General features: G+C 37.2%; 1 protein-coding gene across 1 annotated transcript in view; it reads right to left on the bottom strand.

Annotated features, from left to right (window-relative positions):
* The window catches only part of COL6A5 (collagen type VI alpha 5 chain), a 93,606-nt gene that overhangs the window by 23,629 nt on the left and 56,263 nt on the right, over positions 1-13,714 (bottom strand). The window contains exons 33-36 of the mRNA XM_017510150.2: positions 12,700-12,793; positions 11,488-12,147; positions 8,737-8,827; positions 6,022-6,233 (exon numbers count right to left, since the gene is read on the bottom strand). Coding sequence (XP_017365639.1) covers positions 6,022-6,233; positions 8,737-8,827; positions 11,488-12,147; positions 12,700-12,793 — 1,057 coding nt within the window. The remainder of the gene's footprint in view (positions 1-6,021; positions 6,234-8,736; positions 8,828-11,487; positions 12,148-12,699; positions 12,794-13,714) is intronic.

Genomic DNA, 13,714 nt, shown 5'->3' with positions numbered 1-13,714 from the left:
CGGGGTTTCACCGTGTTGACCAGGATGGTCTCGATCTCTTGACCTCGTGATCCACCCACCTCGGCCTCCCAAAGTGCTGGGATTACAGGCTTGAGCCACCGCGCCCGGCCTGTGTGAGGTTTTTAACCTTTGTATCAGTGTATTCATTTGTAAAAGAAAACAATGATAGATTTAATTTAATAAAGGTTAAATAAAATCATGTCTATAAAGTGCTTACATGGTGCCTGGCCCATGGTTGCCCTCGATAAGCAGTAGCTTCTGTGATTACTATTATTCCTCATTTGTTGTTCATCAGTCAAGTGATACAGTGAGTGTCTGCAATTCTTTGAAAGGTGTCCTGCATGAAATAAATATGGAATCCCCCCAAAGCATTCCGCTTTTTAATTGTACTCAATCCTTCCTGACTTGTAGTAGTCATTTATTGTACACACAGAATATACCTGACAGACTACAAGTTTCTTGAAGACAGGACCTATGTCTGAGTCTTTTTCTTCAATCTCCCTAATTTCCCCAAAAAGTCCACCTCAGGACTTAATTCAGAACAGGAACCAAAGACATATTTGTTATATGAAAAAAATGTCTGAATAGTTAAGGAAAAATCTATGCAACTATTTAAGAGTCATTTCTTATCATAAGCCCTCAATGAGGGCTGCCATCATCCAACCAGCTCACCATCACCACCACCCTACCATCATATCTTACTTCCATCATCAGTGCCACCACCACCACCACCGCCTTTATTACTGTCAACTCCTCACTATCACCATCATCACTATCACCATCATACTTTTATCTCCATCACCACTATCTCCACCACCACCAATATTACTACCACCACCATCCCTACCACCCACCTCAACCACAACCATCAGCAACAGCAAACGCCTTCACTACCACCACCTTCACTACTACCATGACCAGCACCAACACTATCATCACCACTGACTCCATCACCATCACACTATTATCACCCAATTACTACTTCAAATATCCACGTTTTATCTCATTAGAAAGGATCACATAAAATAAAATGCCACCAACACTCTAGAACATTCGTTACTTGCAACAAATGATTGCATAAAACATACAGAAGCAATGTCAGTGTACATCTGAATTCAGGTAGTCCATTTACTCTGAACCTTCAGTTTACATTAGTCTTGTTCACATGTGAAACCTTCACAGAAGACAACCAAAACTATAACAACAATATTTATAACAAATCGCCAAGCTAAAGCAAATGTAACCACCTCAGTCTACAGCTTAAAATGAAGTAATGGAAGGCTCAGTTTAATCCATCAAGAGCAACATGATGATTGAGATGTTTTTTTTTTTTTTTTTTTTGAGGTGGAGTCTCACTCTGTCACCAAGCTGGAGTGTAGTGGCACAATCTCGGCTCACTGCAACCTCCGCCTCCTGGGTTCAAGCAATTCCCCTGCCTCAGCCTCCCAAGTAGCTACCATGCCCAGCTAATTTTTGTATTTTTAGTAGAGACAGGGTTTCACCATGTTGGCCACGATGATCTCGATCTCTTGACCTTGTAATCTGTCCACCTCGGCCTCCCAAAGTGCTGGGATTACAGGCGTGAGCCACCGCGCCTGGCCAAAATTTCTTAATGATTTCATAAAACATGTTATTAAAATCCAGTCATGACTGCAATTCTGCTGCTGATTTCATTTCTGAAAAGCGTACTGACAGGAAAGCAAAACATTCAGCTGATGTTCCCTGGATGACTCAGAAGCCAATACTGCTGCATTTTATTCCAGTGCAGATTTGAATTTAGCCCAAGTAAAAATACACATTCAAGTTTGATACATGACTGCAAAAATTAGAAGCAAGCTAAGTGTTCAAAAAAAAGTAAATGGTCAAATACACGCATTCATTCATCAAAAGGAATATTATGAAAACATTTATAAAATCAGTATGAAGCTTACAGCAATATAGAAAATGTTGTGACATAATATCATGTGAAAAGCAGGACATGCAATTAAAAAAAACTGTAAATTATATGCCCACGGAAAAACAAAAGAACATATTCTGCATTAAATATAACTTGATTTGCTAGATTGTTTGATGTGAAACTTGGTATTTGAATTTTATATGGTATAATAGTACCTTTGTCATTTGTAAAAAAAATATATAGTAGAATCTTGGATGTGTAATAAGGAAACAGTGGACAGGTGTAGAGGTAGAGAGCCTGTCCAGTGAGTCTGAAAATTCTGTAAACTTCGGGGCATGAGGTTTCTTCTAAAACAACATTTCCCTTAAGAGTGACTTGATAATTCATTGTTGTGAGGGGCTGTCCAGTGCATGGAGAATATTTAGCAACAACCTCTGTTCACTAGATGCCAATAGTGTCCTCCAGTTTTGACAATAAAAAATGTCTCCAGACGTTGCAGTATGTCCCTGGGGGTGGGGTAGGGTAGAATTGCTCCCAGGTGAGTTTTTACCAGGTCATCACTAATATCCTTCCAGTTCTATTATCCCATGATTAATTCAAAGCCAAAATAAATTGGCTTTAAAAACAAAACAATTTATAAGTCAGAATAAAATTAAAGTTAGAAAAATGAAAAAGAAAAACAAAGCCTGCGCAAGCTCCCTTAAGCATAACTCCAGCCTAGTCTGAAGGCGCAAGTATTGCTTCTCATTTCTTAATGAATTCATTGAAAAGAATATCAGTTGAAATTATCCTAAGGCCTGGGGCTACTTAAAGCTAGGAGCAAGCCCTAGGCTGAGTTTGGGTTGGTATTTAAAACGCATTACAAATTATCCTGTTTTTTAATTCTGAAAGTAGATTAGCTGTATCTTAAGCAATGGTTAATACAGCATTTTAAAAAAATTCACAAGAAAACTTCTGCAAGGATAATACAGCATATCTGATGAAAGTGCGAGGCTCACCAGTGGGCCAATAGTTGCAATTTAATTAGAATTAAACTACCCATTTTTAAATTACATACTTTCAAAGAACAAAGTGCATTTTGTTGGTACGTAATTAGAAGGGACTGCATGTTGCAAGGGATTTTTAGATTGCAGATGTTATGTTCAAGAAGCCTGTATCTCTAGAAAATCTCTACATATTTAGATTTTTTTTTTAATGGGCTTTGTCAGATAGACATTGGATGGATAGATGGATGTTCTTGAATAAGATAAAATTATAATCTACTTCACCTGGAACTCTTTAGAAACCTAAATTCTCATTTCTATTCTGTGATTCTAGATAGCCAATTATTTTCAGCTTCATTGAGAGCACAGATGAAATTTGACACACCAAAATGGACAAATGTGCAGTGGCTCTTAAACTTCAGCCTACAACAGAATCACGTGAACTACTTGTTAAAACCCCGATTGCTGAGCCCTGCTCCCAGAATTTCTGATTCAGTAGTCTGGGACAATTGCTGAGAATCTGCATGTCTAATGAGTTCCTAGGTGATGCTGATGCTGTTTGTGTAGGAACCACACCATAAGAACCACTGACGTAGTTGATCTCAAGCTTGAGGGCATACAAAAATTACCTACAGTTTTTACAAAGTTTGTAGCTTTTTCCTCCTCATGCATACTCCTAAATATGAAACAGTAGTTATCAGGAGGGCTTAAGAATCTGTGCTTACAATGAGCTTCTAGATAACTTTAATATAGGTTGTCCTTTGGCTGCTCCAAGTAATAGAAGGGCCAGGAAAGGTGCTAGAATTGAAGATGAGTTCAATTCAAATCAGAACAGATGGGGAGAAGCAGAGAAAGAGCCATAGGAAGGAAGATAGTAATTGTGCTTCTTTTGAAAGAGGGTGTTACACAACTCATTGCCAGCCCACAGGACTCTGGGAACTATAAATTTCTTAAACGGTTTAGATTCCTGACTTTTCCCAGCCTCTCAGTTCAAGGGCAGAAAGATCAGCCATCAGCCATAAGAATGACATTATAAATGGGTAACAAACACAGCATATGGAGGTGCTTATGAATGTTATCAACCTTTTATTTGTGCCATACATCTGGAACTTATCAAAGCTCATTTGAGTGACTGAATAAAATATCTGAACTACTATTGGCTAAAGATGATTGCAAGAAAGAAAAGAATAGCACAAAGTTCCTAGAAAACCCTTATGATCTGAGACTCAAATTTATTTTAAAGGATAAAAAATACACATTATCCTTCCATCTGAAACATTCAGTGTTTCCAGGCTATCCCAACCTGACATAATCATCCCCAGAACTCTCAGCAAGCTTCAACTCACTGCAAGAGAAATTGGGTGGGGTAGGATTTACATTTTTTTTCCCTGCTAGAGCTATGAACAATTATTTCTTCAGCCAAATGGGACCTTACACTAACTATATGTATCTTGATTCTCAGAGAGCTAAAAAAAAGCAATGAAAAGTCTTTCTTTTATACTGAACATCTGTCATTAGCAATGGCTGCAGAGATGCTTTTCCTTCCTTCCTTCCTTTCTTTCATATCCAGTCATATTTGTCTTTCCTGGAAGGCTCATGCTTCTAAATTACCAGACTTTGGAATGCTTAACTAGCTATCACAAATGACAATTTGATACTCTAACACTCTGCCAAAACACTTCTTCTCTTTCCCTTTTTAAACCAAACCATAAGAAATTATTGTGCCTTGAAGGCTGCTGTAATTCACATATTATTAAAATGAACATGCACAATTAACATCCACTAAAAAGAAAAAATACCCATTTGAATGTCTTAATGCCATGGTACCACATATATCCAGTTTTACTGCATCACTTCTTTTTTTGAGCTAAAATGCTTATTTTTCAACTAATAATTGATTTTTATCCTTAATTGTAGCTTCCACAAAGGTAAGTTTAGGTGTTTTAAAGATAAGGTTCAGATATTTATATTTTAGAAATAGTAGTGGAGATGTGTTAAACCAAAGAAAAAAAATTTTATCCAGGGAAGCTACTAAGAATGAATATTATAGTACAAGGTTGGCCCCCTTTTCTTTTATACTTACATATTCTAACTACCATATGATACTTTTGGAACAATGCTTAAAATGCCGGCATTCTGCCAAACAAGCATTTTAGAAGATTCCAGATGCATAGGTGGAATGGCTGAATAGTCTCTTTGGAATTAAAAATAAATTTATATGTGGGTTCAGAGTTGGTGTGTATATTTATGGGGTACATGATATGTTTTGATATGGGCATGCAGTGTATAATAATCACAGCATGGAGAAAGGGGTGCTTCATTCTCATCGTGGAATGCTGAGAATCATCATCTATCCTTTGTATTACAACACAACTGAATTACACTCTTTTGGTTATTTTAAAATGTTTTAAATTAACTATAGTCTCCCTGTTGTGCTATCAAATAGTAGTTCTTCCCTGTTCTTTATTTTTTCCATACTCATTAACCATTCCCACCTCCCCTCACAGTTTTTAAGGGAAATACAGACTTAATCCTTTGTATCTGATTTGTTTGAAATTATTACATTCTTACAAAAGTTATTGCTTTGCCATTAAAATGTATAGAGCAGGCATCAGGGGAGTTTCTGTTCTATCATTTCTGGGTAGCACAAAAGTAAAACACACTTTCTCATATTATCACAAATTCTGGGACAGGGACACTGGCCAGGCCAACATTTAAAAGTCATTTTAATACCTCCTTTGCTCTAATGTTCTCTGTATTGCTTCCTTCTACATCATGCTAACCTTCTAAACTGTGGATTCTAGAGAAATCTTAAGTTTGGTGAAAATATCAGGGACATTTCTGAGAGCTTCTATCAGTGATCTCCCTAGCAGTGCCTGTCACCATTCACTTCTTCAATGTTAATAAAAGAAGTTGTATCTACCATAATGAACTTAAAAAAATAGGTTGCTTTAGATACGAGCCTTAATTTTTAAATTTTCTACAAGTGTTAAAAGATGAAGATCAAGGCTATTTAAACATTTCCATCGACTTTTCTTGAACTCCTGACCTCAGGTGATCCACCCACCTTGGCCTCCCAAAGTGGTAGGATTAAGACGTGAGCCACCGCGCCCGGCCCATTATGACTTTTCATTTTCTTACCGGAAGTGAGACTTGCAATTTCTGCTGATTTTTGATTCTTTTCATAATTGAACATTAATTTTTGTGGCTCAAACATTTGGCTCGGAAGGTAAACCAAATATTCACTTCCATTGTCCTTTAACTTTACAAAAGATGATTCTCTCCCAGAATTTAATTCTTGGCCAGTCAAGCCGTTCTCTTCTAAAAAAACCTCCTGTAGCTCAGTAACAAATCTAGAGGAAAAAAAAAAAAAACTTTAGGTGAGGCTAGATAACTTCAGAGAAGGAGGCAAATAAAACATCCTCAACATTTAACATACTTATTTAATTATCTCCTTAAAAAACTAATTGGGTGGTGAAAATATAAATCCATTTCAATCAAATAATTCATTGAGATTCATTATACATATTATTTTTTAAAACTCTGATGAAAAATGTCTACTTATTCTATCTTTTCTCACATCTGCTTAGAACCTATGACGTGCCACTTTGGAATAACCAACTTTGATTTGTGCAGAGTTTTACTGTTTGCTTGTTGTTTGTTTCTTTTGAGACAGGGTCTTGCTCTTTTGAGACACAGTCACCCAGGCTGGAGTGCAGTGGTGCAATTACAGCTCAACGCAGCCTCAACCTCCTGGGCTCTAGCAATCTTCCCAGCTCAGCCTCCTGAGTAGCTGGGACCATAGATGCATGCCACCATGCCAGGCTAATTTTTAATTTTTGGTAGAGATTGGGTCTTGCTATGTTGCCCAGGCTGGTCTCAAACTCCTGGGCTCAAGCAAACCTCCCACTTCAGCCTCCCAAACTACTGAGATTACAGGTGTAAGCCACCATGTCCAGAGTTTTAGATAAGTGAAAAGAAACTCACAGGCTATTTGGAACAATCATATTATATCTCAGATTGATACCATCACCATGGAAAATGCAGAAAATAATCGCTTAATCTACCAAGCACTGCTGTGAGAAAATATTATATAAAACATAACCCATATCAGTGCCTCTTAAAATAGTGTCTGCATTTATAAACATCTCACTTTAAGAGTTCTCTGTGATAATTTGAGAATTTTGTGTTTTTGTTTGGATGATGACAGAAAGCATATTCAAGAGAAGTTTATTCTTGATTATGCAATTTCATGCAATTTCAATGTCCATATTTGCATTTGCACTTGATACTGCTGTTTGGTACCTAGTGATATCACTTTAACTGTTGAGAGTTAATGAGCAGAGGAAGAAAAGCCAGATATAATACATGAATAATATGTTCACACCAAGAGAAAATCAAATGATATCCTGTGTGATGGCACACTGCATGAATGATAATTTTGCAGTAGTACAGATGAAGATATGTGGTGGGGAATCATGTCATCATGTAACAGAGTAGGCAAGCTGCATGTATTGTTCTGCAGCATGCACCAGATTTTATATATTTTACCAACATGTGCCATATTTTTTGGTTTTTAAAAATTCCATTTTGAGAAAGAAGAATCATCCATTGCATTAAGTTAGTGTTGAAAATTTTTGGCTTACTGAGTTTGTCTGGATTTGATGTATTAACTTGTTTTGGTTTAATAGCTGCATAAGAACTGTAAGTATATGATATCTACAGCTGGATTTATGTTTGTAAATGTTTAAATAATGTTATAATATTTTGCCTGCTGTCCTATAGGAATTGATTTTCCTTGTAAATGATTTTATGATTTATTCAAGGTTGGGAAACGCTGCTTCACATAAGATCAGTACCACAATGTCCTTCAGAAGGTGCTGGCTGCTAGACACTTCTCTATAAAATTACCAAGTAAATGAAATCTGACATGAGAGGAACATGTGCTTGCATGAATTCCAGCGAACTCACTTTTCCATTTTGCTCTTGGGTATAGCAAAGAGACCTTATATGTCCTGAGAAGCTCTTTTGTTTAATTGCAATTTGAGAAGATGGGGTGATTATGGGCCTAAACCTGGGCTTTCACAGGCTATACTCAGGGATCTAAGCTCGATGAAGTACACAGAAAAGCAGAAACCAACCAAGATGGGCCATTTTCACTCAGTTTGAGGGCAAAGATTCATTCAGATTAATTAGTTATATTTTTATTTAGAATACAATATCAAGGAAAATTATATGTGCAATTATATTGTGGAGTCTTTTATGCTAACTTTTGGGGATGAAACATGAATTATATGTAGCCTCAGACTTCAGCAAGATAAGACCTTGGGTAGACTGTAATAAGTTCCTCAGCAGTGCTATAAAAAATGACTATGGGTTTTGATGAGGAGTAAACATTGGCTTCAAGGAGGAGACAGCTTCAATGTGGGTCATGAAAGATGGCTAGGGTTTCACCACAGGAGCAAGGGTCACAGGCAGTGTGAAATGGAACAATTCACACAAGGCAGACAAGAGTTCAGCGTGGCCAGAACTCATGGTGGGGAGAAATGAGAAGAGAGGTTGAGGTGGACTAAGGATAAATTGTGGGTTCCATTGTGGGGTAAATTTCAGTACAGGAATTTCTGAAGAAACCATAAATTTAAAGGCAAAATTGTAACAAAGCTTATAATGTTATAAAAAACATCAAACTGGAAATCATACTTGATATGGAATTTCTGCTATGGGAAATGGATACATAAAAAGACTTTACTTCAGAGACCTTGTTAGCATCCTCAACCTAATAAAGTGTTATCAACCAGTTATATGCCCATCAGCCAATTAACAGTCACTTGTAAATATAAGAGCTTTCCAACTCACTGGAAACCATCACGTTGATTATACTCTCTTTCTAAATTGATGAGTCTACAGGCATCCTCAAGCATCTGTGGTGGGTACTGATTGAATCCCCCTATTGAGAGAACAAAGTTATAGTTAGATTTTAAAACTGGAAATGATGTTTGCTAGGTAAAGAGAATCCCAACAGGAATCCTCTTGAAGCAATTAACATCACCAGCATATTTCAGCAACATTTGGCTGGGGTGAAAACAGAAAATAGCAGTTAGAAACAGCACTCAAAATTTGATTTCAGAGTGTTTTAGCAGCCAAAGGATTACCAGGGTCATGGAAACAGACCTCCTCAAATTGTTCATCTAAGAGCTAATTGTGATGCAGGGACACATGATTTCCACATGCTCAGGCTAACATAATCTAAGAAATACTCTAATCTGATTCATCAAGGTTTTTCACCCAGACTTATGCTAACAGATCAAACAGAAACATGATAATATTTCATTACATGATATCATTTCTGTGCTTCTGCACCCATTAACACTGATTTCTATGAGGAAAAGAATCACAGACAAGATTTTACCTTACTGATCTAAATAATATGCCTATTTATCCCCTTCCTATGTTGTTCTGTAAATTTTGAAATATTGAGAAGTATGTTATCCCTGCCCCATTCAGGAAAATAAGAGATTTTAGTTAAAGAAGGCCTTCAGTTATTGAATGATCAAAGGATCTATGAAAATAATGTCTGTAGTTTTAGAGTAATCACATTTTCTAATTCTAAGATGAGCATATTTTCCCGTTTTTCTATTTCTTAAAAATGAAAATATATCTTATGATTAATTGCATCTGCCACTTACTGTTGGGAGGACAGGAATTGTGATGCAGTGGTCATTGGGCACATGGGAACAGCAAACATGCCAGCACCAAAACTTGTCGAATTGGGGATAGCAGTTTGAAAACATTCCCATAAATATCAGCAGAGGAGTCTTTCTACTCCTGCAAACCAAGTGGTTGTGGGAAGGCAGTGAATTGGGTATGTTTAACACTTCTCAGGTGAAAGTCAAAAGTAAGCTACTGCTACATAATTGCAAAGCCACTTAACAGCCCAGCATGACTAGCTTTGAGTTGTTTTACAGTCTCTTTAAAATGCTGCATTATCACCAGTCTTAATGGCACAAAGAACAATACTGCATAGGAAAAAATGGATACCAATGACTGCCAAGAAGTAGCTCGCAAGAGTCAAATTTTGAATGAGAAGTTGTTTTAGAAATGCCTTAACCTGTCTATTTCACATAGATTTTCTTTTTATGCCTGCACAGGAGTGATATATGTTCTATACATCCAAAAGAACTCTTTCAATTGCTATAAAATAAAATGCTGTAATAGGAAAGTTGGTATCAACATGTAATTGAAAACATTTTTTTCCTTTACACTATACAATTGAGGGCATCTTAGATGTAAAGAAATAACACAGTATTTGCAAGAGGGCAATTGGATTCTTTAATTGAACATGAATCACAGGAGAAAGGTAGAGCTCTCCCTGCAATGAAGAGTGAATGCCCTAGACGTTATCACTGTGGTGGTGTTGGGAGATCCCTTGAATAGCAAGGAAACTGGGATTGTAGGGCGGTAGAACTGATTCCAGCCAAGTCTACTTCTAAACCTGTCAGATTTCCAGAAAGAAAAGGTTTAGCTCTGATTCTGTGAGATCTTTTGGAGAAGGGTTTCTCAACCTCAGTGCTATTCACATTTGGGGATATATTATTCTTTGTTGAGGTGGCAGGGGTGAGGGTAGGGGGTCTGTCCTGTGAATTGTAGGATGTTTAGCAATATCCCTTACCTCTATTGACTTGATACTAGTAGCATTCCCAAGTTGTGACCGCCAAATAATGCCTCCAGACATTTCCAAATGTCCCCTGGGGCAAACTGTGCCCTATTGAGAACAATTGCTCTAGAAGAGTGTTTTCCCAAACCATCTGTAGTAGAGGACAAGGTATTCTTATTTCTAGTTCTTTGCAGACTCACACTTTTGGTCTGCATGCTGTTTAATGAGACAAAGTTCCCTGATCATGCATTTGTATGCTGCAGCAATCAATGTCAAATTGCCTTAAAAGTTTCTAGATGCTTACTCTCAATTTGTGCATTTATTTCTTCACACATTAATTTGTGGCCTGGCACTCATCCAGTAAGTGAACCTTTGTAGTGCACTGGCCTAGAGCCATGCTAATCAAAGTGTGATCCATGAACCAGTAGCATTGACATTACTGCAGCATCTGTTAGAACTGTAGAATCTCAGGCTTCACCCTAGACTCCTTAGTAAGAACATCCTGTATTTTAACAAGATTCCTAGGTGATATGTTTGCCCAGGACTCTGCTATCTTCACATCCTCACACAGGTCTCCAGGGTGTGTCAAAGTTGAAAATAAAACAGGTATAGCAAGTAAAACTTTTACCTTAATATTCATCTAGAAATCACCTAACTGCTGCTAGAACATCTTGAGCAAGTATGACTCAGAAGACCTCCAGCCACTCTGTGCTTTCTAGTGCTGAGAGTTTGACTAAAAGACACACTATCATAAAAAAAGGCCTCAGGCCTTGCCATTTTGTGACCAGGATATAAACAGGATATAACCAGCATATGATCCATTCCTGTCCCCATCTCACCATCTAATTCATATATTATGTTTAGATTAGCTATGGACACAAAAAAAGGTTATCAATAATATTAACAAACACTAGCGTATTAAAACAAAGAAAAACAAAGAAATAATAACTTACGCCTTACTGAGTATACAAATGGCTTTAAGAATTTCACAATGTAATTCAGATCTGGTTTATGTATTCTCCCAAGCTGTATCAGGTGTTGATCAAGTGGATAGCTGGCCAACTCCTCCATGTCATCCTTATGTGTAGAGCCCAGAGAAACCACAAATATGATGTAGCCTTGACACTTAGCCCTCAAAGCCATCATTTTTACAAATTCTTCTCTCTCATAATTTTCTCCAGCTGAGATCACAAAAATGACCTTATGTTTTCTCAGATTGGGTGTTTCTGGAAAGAGATTTTCAGTGGTCCACAGTAGGGCTCGACCAATTGTGGCTTCTCCATTTAGCTGTTGGAAGGAAGTCTGGATGTGATTCTTCATTAGGAGTTGGTTGTTATAAGTGGTAAAATCAAACTCTGTTTTTACTGTGCTCATATTTCTCCTGGAACTGTCCCAAGGAGAATAGCTCAACAAGGCAATCCTGTCACCAATGTTTGATATTGAAGGGTCTGAAGCAATGTTGAAGTTGTCAATTACTGAGCTCACCAAGGCTTTCACAGCCTTAAACTCATCATTTGCTATATTCCGAGAATTATCTAAGAGAAAGGCTACATCCATGTATGAATCTTCAGGTAGGAATGTCTCTTGAATGCAAGCATTTGGAAAACATTTATCTGAAAACACACAGAGAGACACATCATTGGTTCAACACTGACACACCAAGACACTTGTTTGAGGTCTTCAAGTGATTCAGTGATGAATTAACAAGAATTATAATTTCATCAGTACCTCCTTGATTTCACAAATTTTAAATTAATGAGAAATTTTTAATATCCAAATACTTCTCTGGGCACTAGCAGACAATATGGGAAAGGCTTTATTAAAAGCAGATGTAGGTAGTACCTATATCTGCAGTGTACAAGTCATATCCACAAGCTCCTTTAGAAAATATTTTCAATATTTTAGAGACTTCTGGTACAAATTACCCAATTGTCCCCAAGAAATGCAACATCAGTTGGGATAATTTTCTAAACCAATTTTCACATTCTATGGAAACTCCAAACATTCCAGACATTGAAGCCATGACATATGGTATTGAAAAACCAGAAAACTGAAAATAGAACCTATGATTAAAAATAGAAATCTTTGGACAAAGCCACATTCAATAATTCACCTAGAAGGCATTTAAGCTTGTCAGCATGGTCAATTATTCTCATTAGTCTTACCATAGCAAAGTGTACAGTGCCGAAGTCTTTCTAATGCTTGACTTTCCCCATTTGAAGGAACTGGAATCACCTGAAACGCTCCAGTGTTGTCAAACTGCATTGGAAAAGAAGTGAATGCATGTTTGCTCATTTTTTTAGTCACTATTAGGAAACCACTGTGCAGCCACTTTCAGGATTAACTTTAAAAACACCCAACTAATCACTATTACCTTGCATTACAGCTCTTTGCTCCATTCAGCGCATGTTCACATACACATGCACATGCACACAATCCCCTGCTTATCCTAAACATTACCCAAAAATGTATGTATAGAACAAGTATCATCATCCCTAGATTATGATGAGAAAACTGCCATGAGATAACCTGACCAGGTTCACTCACTGGGGCAAGTATTAAAATCTCTTATTTTTAAGTCTGCAAGTCTGGACTAAAATGATTATGCACCACCTGATTATACACCACATACCAGCTTTTGGAGTTGGGCCCTGCAGAAATTGTATATTCCCAAGTTTCCTTTCACCTCTGTGGGTAGTGATCCCAACTATTTCCAGTCCACTCTATCAGGAAGACGGCACATCTTTCAGTTGTCAAGGGGACATTCTCAATCACGAATTCCACTTAAAAGTCTACTTCAGAAAGCAGTGGACAGGATTTCATTCAAAATTCCTGGTGGTACACTGCCTGATACAACATCTCCTGATTACTTTTTAAAATACTTTAATACTCACTGCAATGGGCAATATATAGTATTCATTCATTCATTCAGTGAATCAGTAACTCTTTATTGGGCATTTACTCTATGTGAATAAAACAGATACTTTTATTATGAAAGAAATCATCATTCCCAGGTGGTGAGGAGGCTATCTCCATCAACAAAGATGCTCATGCTTTTTCTCTTTCTCCCTCAGCAAATTAAAGGGCTAGAAAAGCCAAACCCTCTGTTTTTCTGTAAAATGCTGAATCAACATCTGAACATATTTATAATCATTCCAGCCATATGTTTGGAAACTATTT

This window comes from Cebus imitator, unplaced genomic scaffold (assembly GCF_001604975.1).
Source record: "Cebus imitator isolate Cc_AM_T3 unplaced genomic scaffold, Cebus_imitator-1.0 Scaffold432, whole genome shotgun sequence".
Lineage (NCBI taxonomy): Eukaryota > Metazoa > Chordata > Mammalia > Primates > Cebidae > Cebus > Cebus imitator.
The sequence above is the reverse complement of the archived record's forward strand: the minus strand, read 5'-3'. Positions and strand labels throughout refer to the sequence as shown.